Source organism: Thunnus maccoyii, chromosome 1, assembly GCF_910596095.1.
Source record: "Thunnus maccoyii chromosome 1, fThuMac1.1, whole genome shotgun sequence".
Taxonomy (NCBI): domain Eukaryota; kingdom Metazoa; phylum Chordata; class Actinopteri; order Scombriformes; family Scombridae; genus Thunnus; species Thunnus maccoyii.
In genome coordinates, this window is record NC_056533.1 from 27,556,828 (window position 1) to 27,584,464 (window position 27,637).

The window sequence follows — 27,637 nt, forward strand, 5'->3', positions numbered from 1 at the left end:
GGTAAAAATATTTGTCAAGATTCTTCCAGAGATTCTATGATTATCAAATTAATTGTCTTGGAATTCATTCATGTAATGAACACAGGCATTCGCTAAACAGCGCCTAAGGAAACACAGCTTTCAGAACACAGTTTTATTCAAGTCATGACTGACAAAGTAGATGATTTCAAAACATCTTACACCACAAATAAATGGTGTTATTGACATGACTGGATTCATAAATCTTTCATGACTTAATCAGGTGTGTTTTCAGTTATCCTTAATTGTGTTGAGATCAATTTTATAGAGCAAAGTCTCAGATGTATTTATGGAGTCATGCTATTCACAAATTATCTTTTCCAGCTAATGTATTTGAGGCACCATGAAAATATCACATTTAAGTCGAGCAATATAATACTTTAGTTAGGAAAAGAACCCCTTTAGTTATGAATGACATTAACATAAAAGTCCATATGATATACTGTTATAATATAGGCTGAGAGCAAGGGCACAGGTTGAATTGCAGATGAGGGACTAAAATAATTAAGAAAGAATCTGAATGGCTCAGACCAAAAAGAAAAAAATGTAAATACTATTTTCCATGTGTACATATATTTATGGAAAAATATCTTTGATGCTGTTTATGAGCTTGCGGTGTGGTGTGCATCTGGAATCTTAACAACTTTCTTTACCTTCCTTCCTTATTTTAATGTTCATGATCCAGTGGGCATCTCTTCCAAGTAGTAGCTTAATTAAGGCACAGTCTCTTTGTGGACCATGTACATATATGACACAATTTTATAAAAATGAATGCCAAAGAGGAAAAAAAGTTAAAAGCACATGTTTTACAGTATAGGCCATGTTGCCATTTCTGATGTTGTGTGTTTTGGAATGTGGGAGTTGTACAGAAAGCTTTTTTGGCAAACCTGCCACATTTAGAGAATGCTTTTTGGCTGACATGCCACAACATTGCATTATTTATTGCTTCTCTGAGGCTAATCTTTTTTCATCAACCCATAATAATTACCTGTCCACCCTAGTCAAGTCATTTGCTGCAGTTCACTTTACATTGGTAGATGGTGTTGTGTACTATTGTTACCTATGTCTTTTATACAGAGATATAAGCCGAGATATTTACACGCAGTGTTCCTGCTGCTCTTCTAACTGACCAACACCAGAAAAGCGAGTACGTGTGTGTGTGTAAATAGGCAACCCTGTCTACTAGATATAACACTTATATATATATATATATATATTGTGTTCCAGTGGCAGCCCTTGGTTAAAATTAGGGAGAGATCATGGTCTTGGTTTGGTACATGGCACATGGTTTGGTTGTGTGGAACAGTACATGTATTAATTAGTTTGAAAAAACTTTGCTTGTGAACGTAATCCAGGCAAGAATTACATTTGTCAACGCAATGTAATTGAGAAAACAATATAGTACTATATACCGGTAAACATAATTTTGAAGAGACAGGGTTAGAGTTGGTAGTTCATTGACAGAGGGTGTGAAAAAGCCCATTTGATATAGATTAAATTGGTACTGTAGAGAGTACTGGTATCATTTTACATTTTTGGCTGGACCAGATTGACTGATGCACCGACTGACTGTATCACTGAGTGATGAAGTTACACCATTGGTGCTGCCGGCCCAGTGTTGGAGTATCCCCATTAGCTGTTGCTCTTTCAAAATGAATTAGCGCAAACAGTTTCAATTACTTCCTCAGGGGGCATTTACAACAGAGCCCCAAGCGCAGCCCCAAAATAAGTTTTAAAAACACCCATTTACTGACTGAAGCATCTGGCATGGAGGCTCCGACACTGACAGGAGCACCAACCAGCGGATACAAAGAGACGCGACAAATACATTTTCTTCCAGCCAGCATGGTGGCTTGCAGTTAGTTAGCGTGGCTAGCATTGTTAGCATAGCCATGCCGTGCTGTGTGTAGCCCATAGGCTGTATAAAAATAAAGTGTAGCCGCAGTGTTACCAGTTTAACAGCAACATGCTGGGCAGGTGACAGGTGTGTTTACAGTGTTTGCGTGCACTGAAAGATATCACAGTGCAGATATAAAGTCACAAAGCTGACAGACTGTTATATGAGACCATATGGGTGAGACCATATGTTTACAGACAGCCACAGATAGAAACAGATGAAAGAGCAGGGGGAGTTAATAGGTAATTAGAATTGTTATAATTACAATTAAAATAAGTCCTCTTTAAAATCAAACATCCCCCAATATGAGTGGAAAGTATTGTTCTTGCAAATGCATTCATAACCTTTTTTTTCACTCAAACATAGCTTAACCATGTCATGTGATATGCTACTTCAGTACACTTTAACAACAAATATTACTGGGACCACTACAGAAAATTGTAGATGTACATTTAATATCCAGGAATTCACATTATAGACACTATCACTGATTATCCCTGTAACAAATTGGCCACAATTTCGCACATAGACCATACACAGTGCAGCCATATACTAGGTTTTGACCCAGGCTTGTTATGTTTATTCTGACAAAATTTCCTATATGTTCAACTGTGCGTTTTAGATATGAAAATACTAAGGTAGACCTGTTTGTTCCTAGTATTTGAATTTAGGCCCAAAAAACTACCATGATCATTCTATTACAGTTAGGATATTTCTAGTATAACTGGGATGCTAAAATTAGGTCTGTATTAAATGGAAGAGCAAATGTAAAATACTAAGGCTGAGAAAAATGTGTGAAAGAAAAAACCTTAAGGAGTTTAAAAGCATTATAGTTATGACTGAAGCCAAAGAATAACAGATTGATTTACTGTCCTCATGACACATAGATAGATTTAGATTATTTTTTCTTTCTTTTATTTATTTATTTAATAGTGACCGTATAAAACTGCATTTGTGTTTAAGCTTCACAAATTGATTTCTCACCCCCTGGGTGATATGTAATGAAAGTTACTAAGCATGAAAGAAAAGCAATCTTTCAACACTTAAAAAAGTTACGAGGTAAGTAGTCTAATTTGTTTTTCTTTTCACATTTTTGCCCAATATCTGAATCCATTCTCTGCAAGGTTCAAACAATGAATAAGTCAATGGGTCTCATGCAAGAAGCACTCGTATGAACAGATTCGTTCTTAAAATGCACATAGGAGTGATTTAACAACATTTATGGCATTCATCATTTTTCTCATGCTTAGAATTTTTTCTTAGGTACGAATGAAATTTACGAGTGGTCCAGACCTGTCATATGGGTCATGAATAGATCATCTCTGCCTTTCTTCACTGGGGAGAAACATTTGTTTAACAAAAAATTTAATATATAAGTAATACAAACTTAATGTAACATTTATATTCTGTTTACCATATTTTCATTATTATGGCTGCCAATTTCTTTAAAAGGATTTTTAGATTTTATGATTTTTTTGGCCATATTTTGGTGCAGCAACTTTTGCATTTCAGTAGTTGCTCGGAAACTTCTCTCAGTCCGACAGCTGCCTCTGTCTTTCTGCAGTTCTCTGTCCAGTATCATCTTGTGTTGCAGCTGGCAGTGTAACATCACCTAGTGTAGACTATAATATCCTTCTATAATATCTCTGTGACTGTCACATGACTGCCTCTCATCGCAGAGCGCTTTGCTTTAGAAAGACATTTTTTAGTATCTAACTTCAGGTCAAATCATTCCCTCTTTATTTCTGTCACAGTGCAGAGCTGTTCTGATGACATGTTAGCTGGATTCATATTTTCTAGCCTAATTGTTTTGGGTCTCCTTCTGTCACTCCTAAATTTGTTTGCTTGATTTCTGAAAGCAGAGGCCTGTACTGCAAAGCAGGATGTGGGGTTAGCAAGGTAACTTCAGGTTTAACTCAGGTTCAGCTTCAGCTTCAGGTTCACTTCTCACCAGGGTACATCGCCATGGTAACTTATGCTAAACAGCTAACCTGCTCCGGAGCAAGTTAACTTCAGAGGATCGGATCACAACCTGTCAATACCCTGACCATTGACCAATCAGATCACTGTAAAAAAAGGAGTCATCATTCCTACAGTATCCCGAAATGGACAAAAGTCCTTGGTTTACAATAAAGTGACAAGTAAAAAAGAGCAATATATCTTTTTATAGGTCAGTAGAAACACTTTATTGTTCCAGGCTTTCTATTTCCACTCTGGTTTTAAAACAGAGCTTCTAACAAATGGAGAGATCGTTTACGACACTAAACACATAATGATGATTTTGGATGCATTTTAATTGTGCAAAATTGATTTTATCCCCAGAGTGATAGCTGACAGTGTGGATGATATTATACTCTGATTCATCACTGCAGCTCAGAATAACATGAGACAACTGAGTGATAACTGAAAATAAAAACAAAAGCTTGTCTTTTATTAGAAAAAAATCCACACACTGTTAATTGGCTCCCATGATTATAAATGCAACATATCAGTCAGATAGACCTCATCAGTCAATAACTACTTTTACACTTTGCTTTGGTAGCAGAAACAGTCTGGCGTTACTTTTAAGTTTTTATGTGACATATTCAGAATGATTTCTTCATCCTCCAACTAAATAGCAAAAAATACTCATTCTATACTTAAGTCATATATAATAATTTCTACATGTATTTTAAGCCTTGGCCTGCTTTTAATATGTGGAAATTATTTCAAGTGTTTCTACATCATCTTATTCTGTTGTATGATTACAGGTTCATTTACATTTCACTATGTTGAATATGACTTTTTGCTGTCCCTTAACAAGAAGTTTTCCGCAGGTATTTGGTATCACCGTTTCATCTCATATCATATGAATTACTTCATTCAAGTTTCTGATGATGGCACTCGTAATTAACAACCCCGCCTCTTTCACATGAACACACACGTAGCTGGATAGGAAAACCCAGAGTTGACTGAGCTAGTTGATAGCCACCTTCATGATACCGGTTATCTGGACGGCCAATGTTAGGCTCAGTGAAGCCAGCTAAAGAAAAGATATCCTGGGTTTGTTGAACTTGCTTCGTAGTACAGGCCTCAGGACTTGAAGTTGTGCAGTATTTTTACTCTTTGGGAACTTTTTGGGAAGAAACTTGCCCACAAATGGAGCAGAACATGGAGCCTTGTATGGCAATTTTAGTGGCATGGATTATTCTAATGATCACATCTCACAGGCAGTTAAGAGAGTATGTTGAATCCCATGTAGGATTTTATTATTTTCCTCTTACTGCTTTGTGCAGGCATAAGGCCCATTGTGAGTTGAGAGGGTTTCGGTTTCAGCATTACACTGATTACGCTAAGATTTCATTGACAGACATCCTGATCACCAATGACCTCTGTGATAAAAAATCTAAAAAAAAAAAAGACCTTTAAAGATCTTGAACTCCTTAACTTCTTTTTTCTGAGAGTTGGGACTTCATGTATAAAACATTGAACAGATACTGTAACATCATGAAACTTTATTGGAGCATGTTTTAATGAATTATTTGTATGGCTCTTATCAGTGGCTTTACATTGGACTGAAAGTAAACGTACATCAAACAGCACAGTTGCTTTTCAGTACTACACGATGTGTCATCTCTCTTCTACATCCTTTTTTGTGTCTCATCATCACTCTATAATAACTACTCTATATGTTAAATTCAACAAGACTGTTATGTCTCTTCTGAAAAAAAGAATTAGTACCTCGAGGCAACAAGAACCCTGAACTTCAAGCCTCTAATGATTTGAGAAGCTGCCAAGAGCTGGCAAATTACACTAAATGCTTATTACATGTTCTGAGGGCTTGTAGACGTTCATATTATTATCGAAACAACTACGATTGTAGTAGAAGGATATATTGCTATGAAACATATTCAATGAACCGAATTTAACAGGTGCCACATGGTAGGTTTAAACAAGGCAAGAAAACATGCACAGGTACTGCAGGGGCTAAAACATATCCTAAGCTGATACATACAGTCCACACAGCATGAATACACTGGCACAAAGGGAGATCCTCATCCTATAAACTCAACCCAGGACCAACTTCCCACTGAGCCACAATGCCATCATGAACTCAAAATACAAATAGGAAACAAACATCGCAGGATGTCAAAAAGATGAGTGAACACTGATCTTTATTTACCTACATTTTGTGAAATGTATGTTGTATGAATACATTTTATTACTGTAATTGCCCCTCTAGATAACTGAATCGCTGCTATCCAACACACAGTCAACTATAAGAGCTGGCTTGAACATTAGTATTGACAGAGATTAAAAATGCCCTTTCATCTATATTACACTCAAACTGGATCAGGATCTCTCTACATCCAATGTCCCATTGCTTAAATTTTGTGCATGTTGCAGCATTTACATTATAACTAGCATAATTCAGCCCATTTAAGTATTTGAATACTGGATGCTAGACAAATTGTTTATTGGTTAAGTTCATATCAACCCTTTACAAGTAGATAGAGGATTAATTTTGTCATGCAGACAACACATTCTCCCAACACTATACCTTTTGTGCTTCCCTACCCTGATTCCCTACCCTATTACTGCTTCCTTCAAAGAGTAACTTCTTTTTACTGACCTTCAGTGGTTTATCTTCTCAGCTTGCTGCAGTGATGTAGAAGTGTACTCCGGGGTGTGTCAGTACACCATGACATCACTGCTGAGTGTGGTTATAGGTTCAACAAAGCAATCGTCAGAGGTGAAACAGGCTTTCAACTTTCAACCAGAGAGGGTAGTGAAACACTGCTGTTTAGTCTGGTGTTACTCCTTAAATTATGTATTTGGTCTTTTTTTTTTGTTTTTTGGATGATAAAAGCAGTTTAGTCAGTGATTTCAGACAATCACTCCAGGAGCTCTGTTATGCCTATTTTAGACCAAACAACTTCAGTACTATTTATACTTATTCTTACCAGCTGGAATAGATGAATGTGTGTACCAAAGAAATCCCATTTAGTAAGACAACTATGGCTACTGTGATGACCATTCTGATGCTGACTGCATACAACATAATGTGTTATTGTTGCCAGGGGCAGTGGAAGTACATAGTAGCTAAGGGGCTCATCGGTGGGAAAAACCCTTATTGTCTTTACGTCTTCAGCCTCAACTTTGGAGTAAGCAAGGACCCTGCCTGAGGGTCTGAGGCCATACACTGGCTCACAGAGGTCTAAAAAGTCTGTAATATGTTATAGCTTCAGGCTGCATCCAACCTTGTTTCAAAGGTGATCATTTAAATCTTTAATAAGCCAAACAGGTGTCCAGAGAAGAGGCGATCTGATTTTTTTTCTACATCTGTCAAAGATGTAGCATTTGAACAGTTTAGTGTAAAAAAGACAGATGTCAGAATGAAGATATAAGTAACCAGTAGAGTTTTAATTGTGAATAAAACACTATTTTGTTTACATTCAGCATCTGTCCTTTAAGCCTAACAAACTTGTTGAGTGCATTTTCTTCCTTAAAAAAACTCTTCTTTAGAAAACTGATTACAGTCTTCTTTTTTTATGAGTGCACTGCTGCCTTCTAAAGCACATTACTATCACCACTGACCTGCCATCTGTTTTCAACAGAAATGTACATCATGTGGCTTGGATGTGTATCCTTGTGCATGTGCTGGTTGAGCATGCGATAAAACAGTACAGGAACCCACTCGTTGAAATATCAGTCTACAGTGCCACATGTGGTCACAAGGTCTTCACAAGGGTCTTTTCAGGCTACATGAATCAATATTTTTATATTAACAGTGGATTAAATGTCTATGTGTAATATGAAAGAGGTTGCTTGCAGTGACAAACCACAGAGAATTATCCTCCAATTCTGCAGTTCCCCTCAGCTCTGCAGAGAATTTTGGCATCTTTTCATTCATTGTTTAGGTTTCCCAGCCTGCAAAATTCACCCTCCTCACTTATTGTGTTATTTCAAAAACCTGCAGCCTCATTGTATGGACAACATTCAGTTCAATGCTAACATTACTGGATTTCAGAAATGTGTGAGGCATGTATGTTTCAAAGGAGAGCACACAGTATTCTACTTCCTCTCTTGTCTTGTTTGTGTTTGAAAATCACAAGCTGTCATATTTACTTACTGACTGTAGCCACACATGTTCAGTTGGAGTGAGTACAGTATGTCATATTGAAGCAGAAAGCCTTTTTTGTGTATGGTCTGTATGTTTAATCTGAATTGTTGCCCTATTTAAATGAAATAATTGAAACAGTGTCAATTATTAATGCCTGCAGTCCCACAGAAAGAGAGAGACAGAGAGTCAAATGTATCTCTGCACTACGCATACCCCACTAACAATATGCCTGAATGAATGAAATATAGCTCTGACACTCTTTAAGAGACAAATGTTGGATTTTCACTGCTGTAGCCAGTATGATATTTAAAAGTTACAGACAATGATGTCATTTGTCTGAGATGAATGTGAGTTATATGACTGGTTACAGATCTTATTAAGGAAAAGTGTGGTCAATTTCAGAGGGATAAGAACATGGGTGTCCTCATTGTAGATCAATGAATTTGGTTAACTACAAGCATGTCCTGTAAATCTTCCCACAACTGCTCTCAAAACATAAAATTGATCACCGCGTTTACTGTGACATCATATGAAAAAATTGATGGTGCTTAGCATGTGACATTATTCATTTCACTTTTTTTAGCTGCCTTGTAATAGTCTTCACACTGTGGCAAGATATGATGTTAACCCAAAAATAATTTATTTTAATTTTCTTTTTAATTCAATGAAAAGTTTGGGTTGCTTTGGAATTTTTAATTGATAACTACAGTGAACACACCCTCTCCACCTTTCAGTCGATTGTTTCTTTGTCAACTTTTTTTTAGAAGATATTTTAAAGAATTAATTATCTAAATCGGAGATAGAGCTGATGCTACAACATTGGATGCTATTGGATTTGATGATTCAATGCTGAACAGCATCTCCCCAAATTTTGATGACTCCTCATCATTCACTCTTTTACTCACCATCTTAACAACACGGCCAGTACAGTACCACAGATCAGCTGCCACACAGAAAATGCAACGATTGGCAGTGTTGCCCGACAGTAGCAACAGACTGATTACACTCTAGCCTGCTTTGTTAAATAAAACAGCTCCTGACTCTCCTCTGGACATGGCTTTCATCAAAAAATATATATTTTTTGACACAACTTTGACAAAAAGGAGGATTAGCAAGACTTCTAGTGTTTATGAGTCTACTGACTCATACTCGGAATGTGCATGGCAGCCTTGAATGGGTGAAATGACAAAAATAAGAGTTAGTTTATCGAGATAAATGTCATGAGCAGTATCAGTATATCCATAACATTTACGTCCTTCATGGTGCACGAAGCAATAGGAGAACAAAGATAAAGATAAAGAGCTCATGGTGCATTTGACAGGATTGGATAATTAAACCTGGGTAAACTAAACAAGATCATGGTTCAGGTTGATTTATATCATGTTTAGTCAATACTCTTGTTACCACAATAGCACCCCCCTGTCCCCCCACCCTCCGTTTGCCCACAAAAAAGTGACTTTACTGTGGTATATAAAAGTAGCCACCAAACCGAGGCGAGCAGTCAGCTACTTAGCTGACAGCCGCCTCCTGGAAACGCTCCTCACTTTACACAGTAGGTTACATTAAAGTGCATTAAGCTCTTTATGCATCAGGCTAAATATATATAAACTATGTTTTTCATTCAGTGTCATCTTCCCTTTGAAACACCATAAACCAAAGGTCAAACCATGGTACACAGAGGCATTTTAAAATGTGTTCTGCAACATCACAACAAGTTAAATTTCATACAACATTATGCCCGATGTGTCTGATTCTACACTGAATACATTTTAGGTCATTCCTGTAGTTCTTTTGTCATATTCATCGTACCAATGATTTCATAGTTTGTAGGCCCACAGAGTCCCCTTATTCTCTTATGTGCATCTATAGCTATGGTACTGTATTTAGTGTTCATGGAGGTAAGCACATTCTTTGATTTGAATAAACAGATGGTCTTTACACAATCTTCCACATAGTCTACCACAACTCTTCCATCTCTGTAGTTTGATCATATATCCATCTGTTACTTTATACTGTATATATCCTGTATAAGTACTCGACCAGCTGTAATTTCTTTTTTGTGTAGCTAAAAGACTTAAGAGGAATTAACTCAATACAACTTAGCATGCCATTTTAATATTGAATGTGATTGTTTCTTTGAACACACTATAATTATTCAATATCAAGGGCTTGTGCTTTGCTTAGATTTGCAGTGATGACATTAAAGGTAATTAGTTTGTCATTGTATGATTTTAAGATGCAGAAAAATATTTTTTCTAAAAATTTCTCAAACACTGCAATGTTTGCATCATCCTGTTTGTGAAAATGAACTAATTTGATTTAATAATTTTATGTATTAATATATGTACTTATTTTCACAGGTCACTCACAAATCCTTTCATTTTGTAACAGAAAGAGATGAATAGCATACAAAAATAATAAGAGTATATTTCAGCTCAACATAGTATGCTAAATGATGACCAACCAAGATAAGTTGTTTTCAAACTACAATCCCTTATACACAGTGCTAAATCAAGCTAATAAAGATTTAGAAGAAGAAAGCTCTACCCAATCATGCTTAGCTTTTCTTCTGAACTAAAGAGTGAAAGGAGAGTGCTGCCAAATTGTACACTAATTCAAATAAAGGTCATGTTAAGGATTGCATACACTTCAAATTATTTTATTTCTTCATTTAATTTGACCATTTTTAGCCAGAATGTTCTCTTACATTCTTAGGATAATCTCTTGATCATCTCTACTGGAAGCCCAATAATACTGACAAAATAGAATTGAATCTGTGACAGAAATAAGTGTTAAAGGAAGTAATAGATTGTCTATACTATTACAAAGGAGCCAATTAAGAGTTTTATCACTTAATACCAATGGTTATGTAAATTGAGTCACTTACAGCTACTTAGGGCCTCATCACAGGGTACAAGATATACTAAATAAACTGTCAAATGACTTGCCTATACTCTACTTCATAGTAAGAAGTGTAACAGTTGCTTTCATTTGCTGATTTTGTCATGGTATAGTGTTTTGAAGTATGAACCATCTCCATGAAGCTGGATGGAATTCAGTCAGTTGAACAGCTTTAGACAGTCAATAGAATCGTTATCTTGGGAATGCATTTTGTCACAAACTGCATTCAACACGTAAGTACTCATCTAGTCAATAGAGGAGAATCTCAGTGAAGTACTGCTCAACCTCACTCTGGATGAAAGATTAAATGAGCTACAGCTGGACACTTCATGACATGTAGCAGCCCTGGGAAAACTGTATCATCCCAATATTTGTACATATAAATTTGATTTCAATGGCTTTCCTCAAATAACGGAATTCATAAGCTTAAAGTGGACTCACACAGTCCTGAGATCTTCCACTTTCAATCATTGAAGTTAGTAGTGACAACAAACCTATTAGCACTCAAATTCTTCCTTTAAGGTGCTTCCAACAGGGCGATGAGTACATAAGGGCGAATTCACAAAGAATGGATTGCAGCTGCTGATAGCACCATGAATTGCACATTATCTGAAATTGCTATCCACCCCGTCTTAAGGTCCGATTCACAAAAGATTTTGCTAATAATATGATATGCCCAAACACCCCCTAAAGTTTTGCAGCTAAGTGCAATTTGCCCTTGTTTTGCGTCTGATTGAGAAAGTGGAGCTGTTTCCAGTGTTTCTCCACATTTCAGCATACAGATTGTTCCATAATGAAAACTGCCGAGAGCACAAAAGCCTCAACTTATGTGTCTTTAATTAGCAGAGGTTCGCACACACTGAGCTCTCCTCAATCACAAACAACTTTCATGTGTTTTGCTTCTTTTACTTCTGCATCTACAACATAATCTACTGAAATGTCAAATGTCAAAATATAGCTATTAATGTGACTGAGGCAGGTCTGAAACATGTTAGATTAACACTTAATTTTGTTATTCAGGTGTCACTGAATGTATTTCGCAGAAGCAACAGTACTGATGTTCTACTTGTTGCCCACAGCTGGCTGTGTGTCACACAGCAGCTGAAACAATAAGTGCGTCTCCAAACTGAGAAAGAGGCTGTGCACATTTACGCACGTGGCACAGCAGCAGTAACTTCATTAACACCAGATCAGTCAGGATCTGACGATAATTAATGTTCTGTGTTCTGCAACACATCTACACAGGTCAGCTGTCACACACAAATTCAGGTTTATATGTAATGTCTGACTGAAGATTTTGCCCCCTCAATATAAATTTGATATCATTCAGTGCCTCACAAGCTTGAAGATTTGAAGAGATTGAGTGAGTTAGTGAGTGGATGAATGAGTGAGTTTGTGAGTGAGTGAGTGAGTGAGTGAGTGAGTGCTTCAGTTACCACCAACTCTCTGCAGACACTAATAATATCACTCTAACTGCGTGTGGCTATTAGTGCTGGTCTTTGTGAATTGGACTGTTTTGCAACGAGGCTCATTTGCATTAAAAAGGGCAAATTTCACGCCAAATGTATGTATATTATCTAATTTCCATATGTGCAAGTAGCAAAGAAGCACCAAGATGCTATTTGCTTGGCAACACAGTTTGGGGTGCGTTTCACCCTTTGCGGGTGTTTTGTGAATTACACGGTTTCTTTTTGTCACATTTGCGTAGGTTTAGTGGCCGCAAAAGCCATGCGATCCTTTTGTGAATTCACCCTATAGTGTTTCCTGTGTTTTTCTTCTTTGGCTTCTAAGAGTGGATGATGAAATGAAATGGCACTGTAATTGCATTTCAGTGTTTTGAATAACATTGACTGGACAATCTTTACACGATTTTAAAGTTGCAATCAGCTTACAATTGCTTGTACTTAAATCCACTCAGACCGGATTATGGATGGATTGCTATCTTTCAAATGTACCATATCAATTCATCAAGCATATGTATCAGACCCCATCCAATTTTCTTGCTTTACTGCATTCATTCAACTTCGAGGTGTGTGTTTGTTTTCAACACCTGGCATTTTGCACTAAAATAACGAGAGGGAACCATATGATCTATTCTGTTGCATTCAAAAAGACAGTTTGGAAATATCTAAATATAACAAATCAAACCCTTTTGATTATACTTCTTTTCAAATCCATCTCAAGCAAAGCTATGAATTACTGCCAGAGACAAGGATTTCAAGCCCTAATAACTGCCATATCAATGATCAAAACACTTATTTTAGTGAACTTTCCAGAGTTGAGTGGTGCAGAACAGCGGCAGATGTCAAAATTATACTGCAGAGAACCTTAATCAAAGGTAAAAAAGCAGATTGTCTGCTGAAGCCAGCAGAATGGTAACAAAACATAACATCTATCAGTCATCAACAACACACATCAAATTTACAAATGTCTGCAAAGATGCAGTCACACCTGCATGTGTACTCACACACTACGGTATAAACACATGTACTATGCAAACTGAAACACTGATTTTTAAAAGGGAATATGCCAGGTTTTTCCTGTAGACAGACATGTAAGCAGTCCATGTAATTTCTGAAAAACTGTCACTGTAAATGTTACTGCTACTAAATGCCTATCCTATATAGCCCTATCCAGTAATCATTGATGTCCTGTCCAAATATCATCCAACATTTTCAGTAAGGTCACCGAATAGTCACAGAAACTAAAGAGCCATAGAAAGTCATCTCAGAAACTCAAAATCTGTTTTTATTTACTTTTCAACCATATCTCAAGAACAGCAAACATCAGGTAAATTAGACCAATAACAAATTTTAAAAAAGATTGTATTTGTTGTGTAATATTTGCTCATGTTGAGACAACAACACAGAGCAATCATGTCGTTCTTTGTAATTTATTACTATGGGACCGTGGTGTTTGATTAAGTAATGGAAAGGAGATGTGCAGATTTTGAAGGGGATTGAGACCAGCCAAATGGCAAGATAGGAGCCTCTAAAGTAGCTCTGTTAAAACAATTACCAAATTAAGTAAAGCTTAATTTTCTCCCTTAGGGTGTGTTACTTCATTATGTCTCCTTATCTTGTTTCTTTGTCGGAAAGCTGGCTTCATAACTGTCATTTACATGTCATCATGTCTTCATATTAAATGGCATTTCTATCCTATGCCCTAATATTGCATTTACCTAGCATTTACCAGTGTTGATTGCTGTCTAATGAACAACAGACATGTAGTCTTGAGGCTTGTGTTTGACCAGTCAGGAATGCTCAGTACTACAAATATCACCCTGATAGTTCCCAAAGTTCTACAGTAGCTTGAGAGTTGGAGCAGAAACCAAAACTCGAAATATAAAAGTTCCTGAGTAAAATGAATTCCTGGAAAGGCTGGGATGGGGAGGAGGCCCATTAGAGAACACATGCAAGGAAATCTGCTTTTTTATAATAAATTGGGTTATTGTTAGCTGTTGGATCAGTGCTCCATTAATATTGTTTGCCCCTGGTATCATAGCTATCTGCCAGCAAGTATTAGCATCCAGCTATTATTGCATTTTCCCTGCCTTGCAAATGGCATTCCTACCGCTTGCAGTTCCATGCATGTGTTGCAGATTAAGCGGATAATCTAATCAGTATACAATCTGTGAGGATTTATCTGTTTTGACTGCTCAAGGTTAGAACTGCCATAGTAAGACTATTCAAGGGTGGTAAGAGGAAAATTACATTTAAAAGTTCAACCCCCTCTCCTGAGAACGATACTTGAACCAAACACGCTCAAAGAGATTACTTCAAAGACAGTATTCCAGCAGGAAAAAACAGCATTAACATATTGGAAACAATAACCCCTCCACTATTTGAGTAAACCAAAACAATGCAAAACCATAAAAAGGCCCCATTGTCATGGAAATTATTCAGGGAAATTAAGGTGTTGCTATTACAGCATACTAGTACGAGAAACTCGATCTTCACTCAAGCATGGGGGGCAACTGTTCATGCAGTCTGTTAGTGTATTTGATCCAGGATTCTTTTTTCTTTGTCTTCACATTAGGGGAGCGGGGTGCACACTGAAAATTCTATTTTATAATGAAACTTTAAAATTGCAGTGAATTCTCTTTAGCATGGCTGACGGCATGGCTTAAGGACTGTTTCAAAACAAAAACTTTTTTTTTTTTCTTGAAATAGGTCATTGAAGCTGAGAGGGCTCCTATATTATATTCAAGGATTAGCAAGTACAGGGTATTCACTAAATTTCAATACTAAACTAGGTCATGAAAACATATACTGGGATTAGGAAAAATCCATATGAAATACAAATGATTATGTTGTGAGATTTCCATCTGAATTGAAATAATCATCTTTATTGTAAGGTATTTATACTTCCAATTTCCTGTGCAATCAAACAAAGAAAAAAAAATGGAAGTGAAAGACAATTGGTTTGGTTAACAGGCTTTGGAGACCATAATACAACAATCTGCATTTCTCAGTGCTTCAGGCCACCCTTGTTATCTTGTGACCTGGAATCTTTGGGTTATTTGTTTAAAAGAATCTCAATATTATGAGCACGAGTCTTGTGAGGATTGAATTTCGGAAATTCCCTCACTAGTACAGTAGTTATATTGTTTGTTTGTTTTTTTCTCACTCTAGAAACAGTTGTGATTAAAGAAGGAACCAATTCAAATACACCAAACACCAAGTTTTTCACTCATTAACTATCCATCATTGTTTTAGTTGAAAAGTAAATAAATACATTAATAATTTTGTGAACGATAACTCTTTCCACCCACACAAGCACATAGCCTTGAGGACAAAAAATGGGCATGAATCAAAATCCCTGATGTATAATCCTTCAAATAGAAAATCCACTTCAAAGTCTTGTTTCATCCACCCAAGACTCATATGCTCATGCCTGCACCACTACAGTCAGGCCCCTCAGGTACTAGTTTTAGGGTCAATGTGCTGATAAAACCAGCTAATGATGCCTTCAAAGACCACTAGGTCTATGGAGGCTGACCACAAGAGATTCAACTTTTTATTTCTATATTTATAAATATATATGAGCCCATTTATTTATTAATTTTAACCTCCTGCACCTTAGCTTAATTCTTTACCCTTTTCATTTAATATTCATCTCTGAACTCTGTTCAAATTGTGAGCTGATTTTGTTTGGCAGGTCTTAGGAGCCTCTGATCAGCCAAGGATTACTGACAGTTGTGAGCTTGTTTGTGTATGTGGATGCATGTCTTGATGTGAATGTGTATATGGCAAAGGGATCTCAATAAATGTAGATGTGATTGGGTGTTGAAATGGTATTCTGAACTAAAAAAAAAAACATAAAAAAACAAGATTAATCTAGTTCCTTTTTATATTCTCAAATATATTCATGGCCTAAGGTAAAACACTGATCAAAATCACCACTGTTCTGTGACTCCATTGATTAAGAGCTGCCTATGTCAAACATGCTGCCTGTTGTATAATTCCTGAGCTACAAACTAACACAAGCAAGTCCAGGGAATTCCTGACAGTTTCCATCAATGCATACCATAATCTCTGCCATGTATGGGAAAATAATCGAAGTCTCAGATGTTGCTGAAGGCATGTTTGGGAATAAAATAAATACTGCTTTTACAAAGTAATTTCTAGTGACTATTGAAAAAAATGGATCATGACCTTTAACGAATACCTTACGTTTGAAGCAAGAAATGAAAGGCTAAGCCCGCAATGCATTGAAAGTTGGAACAGAAAGTCAATTTATCAATATGGAAAAGGCAGATAATTCATCTAGTTAAAAGCCTTTTGTAACAGTTCTACAATAAAATGTAGATTTTCCTTGACATATTGACAACTTTGATTTGTCAAACGTAATCAATATCCATTCAATTGTGCAAATAATGGTGTATCACCAATTGTGTTTTGGCAATTCTGTATGAACATAAATAAAGCCCACAGAGCAAAGCCACATTTGGTCTGTAACACTTTGTGGTTCACTCTAAATATGTATCTGATTTGCTCAGGAGTTACCTAAACCATGAACTTCGCCCACCAATGGCTGCCAATATAAATTTTATGTGAAATTCTACCAAAGCAAATTCATTTTTGAGCCTGTCCTCCCAAGAAAAACGACACAATAGGTCATAATGTCGGTTGCCAAAAACAACCTATAGTTACATTTGAGTGACAGACGCTATCTAACAGATGTAGCAATTATGACCCTGAGAAGTGGCGCAGTTCAGATGATGTCTATAGAAGGTGACAAATTTCCATATTCAGAGGTGGCGGGTTGGGTGGCTGGTTAGATCCTAACTTGCAAAAAATGAACTTAGTGGACTTTGCTGCAGGAGACCACTGCTTGCTTCTCGTTTCCAACTGAAAGTTGGGACAGTTTTTTAAAAAACGCAACAACAATTGTCGTAGTGTTTACGGTTGCCATGACAATGAAGGCTGCCTAACTTTTAGGAAGAATTAACTTTAACCTACATCACATTTCAAGTGATCATTTTAACCCAAACCATAATCTTTCCCCAACCCTAACCAAGTGATTTTTGTGCCTAAACCTAACCAGACAAAACACAATTATTTTTAGCAGTGATTTGACAAATTATGTTGCCCTGCTGATTACTGCTGATAGAAACACTTGATTAGAAAATGCTCTTATGGGTCCTTCTGGAGTGCATGATCAAATGACATATGTGGTCGTTTAATTTGAAGAACTTCTAATTTTCAATAAGCTTAGAGCAGAATACAGTTAGAGCAGAATACAGTATTTAACAAATATTCAAAAGGACCATATCAGTGTTATACTATTATTCTTGCTCATCTCACTTTCATCCATGTCCAAGTACAGATCCATGAGCAGACCAATTAACTGTTTGACTACATTTTTATGGGTTCAATTGATGCAGTACATCTAGCATTGGTTTTAAGACGCAGTTAGAGTTACCGTAACTACGCTGTGGCCTAATGTAAAATTGGTCAACTTAATGTTGTATCTATAGGCTCATCATAACCACAACCTCTTCCTTTATCATAAAAGTCAACAAGAGAAGAATACAATTCTGTGGTTAATTCATAATGAACCATCATTTCTGTGGTTCACTCTTCAAATGAATAAACTATATACTCAGCAAATTACCGTACACATGTGGTCAGGCACAAGTCTCATATTCCAACCAGATAATGCTGCTCAAACAGTGATAGCTACATACAACAAGGCTTTCACTTCTTCATGTCATTACCATTTTTTGTATTCATTTGATGATTTGCCTTCCACTGTTTAATATGTTGTATTTCAAGCTGAGAAATGCATATGGATAACAGTGCTTAGCAATAACTTCTCCCCACACCTCTTACAGATAAATGTGGGGCTGAATAACTCACAGCCTTAAATATGTGTTTACTATAAAATGCTGTATTAAGCTAATGTGCTGGCAAGCAATATTTCAACTTGTACCAATGCCATCCGTATTAAAATTATCCAAAACAATTAGACAACCGTTTTACTATCCTACACATACATATAACTCTGCTAAATATAGGATATCCTACCATGGAAGGTGTGGGGCTTTAGTCACAGTTAGGCTCAGCATACTTGTATTTGTTTACCATTGCTGATTGCATGTACTTACTTTATAATGACTGACGACAAAAGTAAATCTATGAAGATGAGGACTAACTACTACAGAAACCTGAATGCTACAACTGCTGAATTATGAACTCAGCAGAAAAGATGCCTCATCCACCCTCAATATCATTAAATGTTTTCTGATCGATTGTTTCGAAAGTGTAACAATTGATATTCTGGTGTCAAACTAAGGTTTTATTATCACATAAACATACTGTATGGTCCTGGTCCAGTTTTTCAGGTTAATCATCTGAAAATCCTCCAACACAGTCTGGACAATTTCCAATATGTTGACTGCACTGCTGGCCTCATGTGGGTATGTTGTACGTATCAAGAAATTTTGTTACTATCCAGTCTTGAACTGCATGGGTTCTCAGTGCTGGGCACCACATCAAAAGCTACCACAGCATCTGCTGCCTGGGAAGCTGAATTTTGTCACTGGAAAGTTTTTGATGATGACACTTGGTCTCCTGGCTACATAAATAAAGATCAGATGATTTGCCACTGCTCAAGTGAAATGGTAAAATATATACAGAGTTCAGTGTGTGGTCTGTTTCATCTCCAATATAACTGATATTATATTAATGTTACATATTAATTTTTACATTATCTTACAATGTTGTATTTTTTTTTTCTTTGACTATCAACAAGAACTCTTTCACACAACAAAATGCATGCTCTTTTACTTTAAAAAAAATCTTCAATCTGTTAGGTTCATTAAACCCTTTCATAACTCATTGGAATATGTAAAAAATAATTATGACTAATGTTTTTTTCAGTTTTTTTTTTTTTTAAAGCCTGTATTTCTTAGTTCCTGAAAAGTCTGGAGATACATGTTTTTCACCAAGCAGTGATTTGTGCAATTGATGGTGTGTCTCTGAACCAATTCACGTCACAAAATAAATAGATAAATAAATAAAAATGTTTGGTTGTCAGTGTCACAACATATTGGGTTAGAGTGAGTAACTCAAACACCAAAAAATAACAAGAACTGCTGCTGCAGTGAAGGCGGGATGTTCCTCCAATTCTATTATTTCACAGTTGATGCTTTTTCCTACTTACACTGTTTGTTTTTGATGATGATTTCCCATGATAAATTGCATGTACTGTATTTCCCAAGGTGCACAGCATGTGGCTGTTGCAGTGTGACAGGGAGTTGAAAGCTGTTAATGTGGGTGACAATGGAAAATCGTTTGAGCATTTGAGGGGATGACCGTTTGGCCCCTGAGAAGAGGTAACATGATTGAAACAGATTAACTGATCACAGTTGGAGAAAACATTCAGGAAAAGAGTGTTTATCTATCTTTTAAGCATGTTAGATCTTTGTGTTTATGTGTGTTTGTCTATCTATCTTTTAAGCATGTTAGATCTCTGTGCTTATGTCTGTCTGTCTGTCTGTCTATCTATCCATCTACTGTATATGTAGTATCTATCTATAGTATATCTATTGTATAGTACATTTATAGTCTACAGTATCTTTTCACTGACTTTTCCATCTACCTAATTACCTACCTGTCCATCCTTATGTAAAGGGGTACTCAAATCAATTTAGTGTTGCACTTTCAAAAAGTTAGATTGATTTTAAAAATGATTTCCAGATGATTGGTCAAAATTGATGCAACGGAGGTCAAGACAACTTAATTTTAGTTCCTAGTATCCAGAAACACTGGATACTACAATTCCCATAATTTAACTCAATAGCACCTTTCATTAGACTGTCCTTGCCACATACAATATTACTTTTTTAAAGTCCCACATCCCTAGTTTGTAATGCATGCTTTCTGTTAAATGTTTTTAAAGTTAAAAGTTTCAAGTCCAAACTGATTACATCATTACTGTTATTCTTTCAAGCTTTTTAAATCTCCCTTCAGGGACACAGCAGATATTATACAACTGTTTTCACAGGCTGAGTGGTACTTATGACCAGTAAATTTAACTTTGTGTGTAAAATTGGTGCTAACTCTAATACGTAATTCAGTCAAATTTGAACAGTAGGAGATCTCACTGGATAGCACAAACAATGAACTTACAGAAACTTACATTATTTTATTACACTGTGTATTACTATACTGTATCACAATTATGAGAATATGCTACTTAATCCTTTATATCTCAAATATTATGTAAAGTATTGTATGCAATATGTTTGTTTTTCATATTGGGCATTTTGTTATGACAACAAACTGATGTCCTCTCTGCAGTAAGATAGTTAAGAAAGAAAAGAAGAACAATGAGTAAAGGTGGAAAATGAGGTTGAACACACATATTTCCCAAGAGAGTACTCTGTGATTCTCCATTTTTTGTTTCCACAGCTCCAATTAACAGCTTTGGTACCAATTAGTAAAATCAAGTTTTCCCTGACAGAAAACCCATGGGGTTATGTGTGTCAAGAACCAGCGCTTGAGCTGAAAAAAAAGAAGTTAGCAAAATAAGCATGGATCTCAGTCGGGAATAATTGGGGCAATGAGGTTTGTTCTGTGTTTTTACTCCTTTCTGTTGGTTACTTTACACATCAATTGTGTATACCTGGCAAAAATCAATAATTTCTAGATACATTTCAGAGTGTGTTTTCTTGACATTTTGACACCAGATCTCCTATGCACTTACATGATTTAGATTACACTCCTGAATGTTTCCTATAAAAGAAAAAAACAATAATATGTGCAGCATTTTCCATTTCTCGCGCTATGTCTCCCGCATTCTCTCCTAGATTCATCTCCTCTTAACCATACCTCTTAGGATAATGAGGTGTATAGGTCCAGATGTGGCAGCAGTATCAATCTGAACTGCATAGACAACCCACAGGCCTTGCCCAAAGCCAACGTGTTTATTAGAATGCCAGGGATAACAAATGACTTAACATGCTTCCCTCTTTAATAACCCTGTACACCTACAAGATAACAATAACAGAGATGCCACACTGAGTGCTCCTTAATTCAATTAAAGAAGCATGGACGATGAGCATGCCGTGTAAAAAGATGTCCTTGAGGCAGTGATAAACTTCATAGCTGAACATTTTCGAGAGAGATGCTGAATGATGGACACTTTATGTGAATCTCAGGCTTGAATGGGAAGCTGATTCAGAACCAGTGCAGTCTCATTTCCAAAAAATCTTATTGTCTTCCACAGCACTATTGTACATAATGCAATATTACACCTTTGTGCATGTGAATAGCTGTTCATGTAAAATGTGTCCAGAAAAGTGTAGCAAAAAGCATCTTTTGTAGCTATAGGTCTGTTCTCTCCTCATTCTGTAGTTGAATGCCTTCTTCCTAACAAGGGAGTTACAATCATTCATTTTACATGTTTTATTGCTGTCAATGGTTTATGTATTTGGGTGGATTTGAAAACCATATTATATTTCTAAATCACTGATTTAAATGGTTTATTCCTAGAATAGTTGAAGCATTCTGCTACCAGTAATGGATAAATAGTAATACTGTTTATCCTTGAACGTGTCCTCAGAATATCAAAATAGATTGACGAGTTATCTTTGTTATTCATAAATTGACTATGTGAATCTGATCTGATTAACAAGATTGCGTCCAAATTTATTAAGTACACAGGTATAGTGAAAGCTAGGACTATACAATATAGGATTTCCAAAATTAACTTTTTTTTTTTTTTAATTTATTTTTATTTCATATTACTTAATCAAAATAAGGGCAAGATTAGATTAGCATCAGTGAGATGCTTTGAAATAGTAGATTCACATAAGAATCGTGATTCAAATTTTATGAATCGATACAGAAATGCCAACAATCAATCTTTGTTTGATTTACATTAGTTAATAATGTAGTGAATAATAATACTGACGGAATGAAAAAGGTGGAACTTTAATAGCTTCATACGCCATCACCCAGAGACTAATATTAGTGGAGCAACCAACACACACTGCAAAACTTTATAAAATTTTCAACCAAACCTGGCGTGGCAGAGAAAATAACATGATCCATAGTCCTGCTTTCATACAGCTTTTTGGATAACAATGGCTTTGCCCAGTGCTAACAATGCAGCAGAGAGTCTGTTCTCCACAGCTGGAGACATAAAAGAGACAGCAGAGAACTCTACTTTTTTTTTTTCTTTTTTTTCTTCCCCCTTACTCCGACACACACACGCCATCTTCTGCTTTTACAAAACCATTAAACCAGTGATTTTGGTCAGTAAATTCCACCTTCATTTTATTATTCTCATACAGGCAGGGGACTGTAAGATGCCTCCAAAATAATGTAGTTAACTTTTATAAATCAAGTAGCAAAGATAGAATTGGAGATAATGACCCCAAACATCACACACAAAACATTGTTTGCCTGTAAAAAATAATTTAATTTGTGATCAAAATCCATCCTCAAATTGATGTCTGTGCAGAAGTGAGGGTTCGCACAGCAAAGCAAATGAGGAGCTCCTTCTGGCAAAGAGCTATAGGGTGACAGTTGACAGGGAGCATGACTTACCAATTTCAATAATAAGAAAGTGATGTGACGTAAATACAGGAAATGATTGATTAAGTACAGATATTGGACAGATGGCTAAAGCTGCATAAATTGTTTAGTGAAATGTGATCGTTTGGTCCCTGCATCTCCATCTACTTTGTACATATGTCCAATATGGCATCTAAAATTGTACTGATTGGATTATGAAAACATCTGAGATAATTATGTGTCTCTGCTGTATTTTCAAAAATTCACTGAGTGGCCCCCAAAGGGAGCAGTACAGCTATAAGGCAAATGAGGTAGCATACTTGTTATCTTTCATTTCAATAAAGACTATTATGCCTTGCTGCCAAAAGATGTACAGAAGCACAAAGACTAAAACACAACAGCTGCTTCTCACAGTTTATTTTAAGATACATGTACTACGAACACTTGCCGGTTGCAAATATTCCTAAATGAATGTGCAGAGACGTGGAGGCCAAAACAAGTCTGAAAAGGTCACTAATAATAAGGACCTTAATTAATATGTGAACCTGCTTTCTTGCTGACCGGCTGTCTACCTGCATGTTAATCATTTAATGTATACAAATTATTCTTTCTTTCTCTCTCTCTCTTTGTCATACACATGCACACATCCATGCAGTATGTGGAGCATAGAGAGGAAAGGGAATAATACAATAGCTATTCACTAGCAATACAGCAGTTTTTCATATTTCTTTTCTTATATACAGACCAAACAATGACATTATGCAATTTCTGGATTCTCTTCCACACATATGGACTTTTCTGTTCACCTTACTCTCTCCATGTTGTATTCAGAGAAGCCCTCTCACTAATGTCCCTCCTTGTCAGAGACAAAGGGGTTTTAAGACTGGAGGATTTGGCAGGCTCTACCACTTGCAGGCAATATTTCAACCCATCCATCTAGCTAGGATAATAGAGTGTCCTTGCCTTTCAATGCCTGGAGGAGTGACCAGTTATCACAAGCCACCAGCTCCGTTGTTAATAAAACAGGGGATGGGAGGATCAGGTTGAGGAAAAAAGAAGGTAGGATGGAGAGAAGGGGTAGAGGAGAAATGGGTGCGTGTTATTTTGACAGCCGCCTCACGAAGGTGAAGTTGATCACAATCAGCAGTCAGTTACCAAGTTGGCAGGAGTTCCCTTTTAACATCTTAGCTTTGGTTTCTGTGAAGATAAATTTAGCCCCATCACATCTCTCTTCAGACTGTGGAGAGGGGAGGAGAAGTGAGGAGAGGGGAGATGAGAAGAATTGGTGTGGAGAGGTGGGGCACGCAGTGTTAGGCTGATCTAGCTAATGGCCAAACTGACCTTCAGAGAAAGTCGAACAGTAAGAAGAGTAAGTAGTGTGTCATACAAAGCCACTGTGGCTTAATCCAGGTCGTTGCTATTACTCCTGCTTTCACTACTTACTTCCTTATGACTTCAGGCAGGTAGCTAGGTTTCCATAAAAATGATATACTGAAGTATAAATATGTTTAATATTGTAGTTATTACCATCCATTTAAAATATACTGCACCATTTGTTATATGGTACAGTATATTTTATGCTATGTTTAGACTATAGGTGGTCTGAACATTTTTGTAAGATTCCATTTCATTCATCACATTATCTGCTGTCTTAATTGCCCCGAGTGAAATATTATTTCATGAAAAGGTGCAAACACAAAGCCTCCAAACAGTCCAGTCACTGATAGTATATAAAAACTTGTCACATGTTTTTCCAATATATGGAGAGGATAGCACAAGCACACAGCAAGCATTCATGGATCGAATGTTGTGTAGCTGTCTCCTGTAACAACCACAACACATAAATCTGTCTTGAACAAGACTGTGTATGAAGACATCGTCATGCGTTTCATTGATTGCTCAGCATGTGATGGACAACTAGAATCTTCCATAGAATATAAGAAGCGATAAGGAGCAGGATAAGAGGGGTATTATAAGCAATAAAACTGAATGTGTATGTGTCGTTTTTGTGTATAATTTGCAATACTGGAAAAAAGGAAAAAAACTAAAAATGCTGCCTACTTTTGAGACAGCTTGTATTATTTAATAATTGCTGAATGTAAACAAATTAAGCTTACCCAAGGCAAAACTTTTTGGCATAATTTCAATTCTTTTAGCTTGCTTTTGCTTTACCATAACATGAAATTACAGTAGTATTTCTTTCTTACTAGAGGATCAGTGCTCAAGAAGCAAAAAGACTAGAGCATAGTAATGTATAGAGGCAATATCATTTGGAATTTTAGAATAGAGCAGAACTGGTTTCATATGAAGTAATATCGCCCAGAGCCTTTCCTCTTCTTTCTTCTTTATCACATTTTTTCCACTCTGCTGTCCATGGACCATTTCTCTGCTGTACCTGATTGAGACATAGTCTATAGTCTACTGTGGTCTAGATGTCTTTTACTTGATTCACAGAAGGGAATTCACAGTGTTAACAAAGGCATACTGTGCTGCAAGGCAGTATTCACAGTAAGGGCACAGGCAGAATCCTTGGGATTAGTAAAACATTCAAAAGAAATATTTTCTGAAAGATTTTGCTAAATACAGAAATAGCAGGTGATAATCTGTTTTCTTTAATTTCTTTTGGAGTCATTTTATTTTAGTGCTTCAAAATGATTTTGATTACTTGGTTATTTTTCCAAATAGTGGCACATACTGTGAAAGATCAAGAATATGATCTTTTAAAAAGCAAGAATGAGAAAAACAAGATGCTGCGACTATTCCTGGTGGCAATTCTTTTTTATTCAAAGAAGAACCAACAGAAAATATAATATAAAATCATTTATAGTGACTAAACATATCTCCACGAGTATTAGTCTCTGGCCAATCAGTAGCAAGATGCATCATACATTTGGTGCCAAAATTAGATGAGTGATGTAGAAAATATGGCCTTTTAGATGTTGAAACTGTGACCTTTAATTATTTTAAACTGAAGAAAACAGTTGCATAATGCATCATCCTTTCTTGTTTCAAACTGACAATATTTTTTTACCTTTAATAACAATGCTAACAGTGAGCAATACTTTTTAAACACTGGATCATAGTTACAGTTCATTATCATGCAAAGTTTGTCAGATATGGAACAGCAGTGGAAAACTTTCAAAATCTGAAATTACCTGGATAATAAGAAAACAAAGAGTGGTGGCTCATTCACTGCTGTGCAGGTTACAAATTGTATCTTAGGAAGCATAATGTAGTATTAGTGTTGCAGGCTATTGCATATCCAACCCCGCTAAAGTCTCCTTTCTTGTCTCAGCTCATACCCAAATATGATTTAGTACTCCATCACAGTCTCATACACTGTCAACATTAATAGCTGCAAGTGTCTGTAGCATTTTGCTAATGTGATTTTCCAGCTTGGTCAATAAGTACATTTTAGAGAGTAATGCTTCTACCCTATGTGTAAACCTCTTAAGTGTGTTTGTCATTGGCTCATTTTCAGCCTCCACAGTGACACCTACGAGGATTGTTTTTGACAACTTTCCTAATGTCACCTTGGTACAGTAGAAGTGTGCAAATCTGCAGAGTTAATATATGATTACTGGAAGTCAGAGATGTTTTCTACTTTTCACACAGTTTGTCAAAACTTATCAAATGATTACTTTAAACATGTAAAAGCACATCCATGCTGTCTAATCTCCTACAGAGCAATGATGAACTCTACATATTTTTTCTCCAGAAATGATTAACTAATATCAACTTGGTTAGATGTTTCTTCAAACTCACACACCTGCTTAGCTCTCCTGAAACTGTTGAGCGTTAATATTTCTTCTTAGACTAAATTTCACACTGTTAAATAACACAATATTAATAAAACAACAGTTTACAAAAAAACAAGGATGTACACACCTAAATGACTTCCAGGATGACCTGTGTCACGTGAAGAATTCAGTTGTGTGGACCCAAAACTGAAAACTTCAATTGCCACGATCAAAGCCTAGCCCTAGTGTCCTCCTGGTGTTTTCCCTCTACCTCCAACTATCTGTCCCTGTGTGTGTGGCGTGGGCGTGTCTGTTCTCTGTGTCTCTCTCCCTCGATACCTGCTGCTCGTCCTGGACCTGCACAGCTGCCATGCGTGTAGTCATCACTACCTGCTACAAATACCCTGCTCAGTCTACCAGTTCCTGCCAGATCGTTGCCAAACAAGTTCCTAGTCTCATTTCTCTGCCCTGCCTGCTTGCCTGCCTGCCTGCCTGCCTGCTTGCCTGCCTGCCTGTCCGCTCTCTGTCTTGGATCCCTCAGCTCTGCACACCTGCCAGCCCTCAGCCCAAACCTCCAGCCAGCTCTTCATCCCACCTACCCCCAGTGCTGGTTGATAAAACCTTTTGTTAACTGTTACCAGTCTGTCTAAGTCTGCACTTGGGTTCACCTGTTCAGCCCCGGATATCATCAGTCACTTCTTACATTACATCTTTATTGCTTTTTTAACACTGAAAAGAAGGAACTGACATTAAATGAATATGTCCCTAAGTTCTAAATAAATGTCATGTGATATTGCGAATAAGAAAATGGGATGTTATGTATCACAGTTCATTTTATAGAGGCATGAAGAAAACCGATATGGGGATTCATTGCTGATTGTTTTGGATTCCCCCCATGCCAATATTTTAATACATTTGGAAAGTCCAGTGTTCCAGACAATGGTAATAG

At 36.6% G+C, this 27,637-nt stretch overlaps 1 protein-coding gene across 6 annotated transcripts in view; it reads right to left on the reverse strand.

Annotated features, from left to right (window-relative positions):
- Positions 1-27,637, reverse strand: part of LOC121896060 (protocadherin-9) — a 214,119-nt gene that overhangs the window by 129,404 nt on the left and 57,078 nt on the right. The window contains exon 4 of one of the 6 annotated variants that reach the window (XM_042409722.1): positions 24,089-24,145. The exons of the other annotated variants lie outside the window; for them this stretch is intronic. Within the exon in view, the coding sequence (XP_042265656.1) occupies positions 24,125-24,145 (21 nt within the window). The 3' untranslated portion in view covers positions 24,089-24,124. Of the gene's footprint in view, positions 1-24,088; positions 24,146-27,637 lie in introns of those variants that run through there. 6 annotated transcript variants of the gene reach the window in all.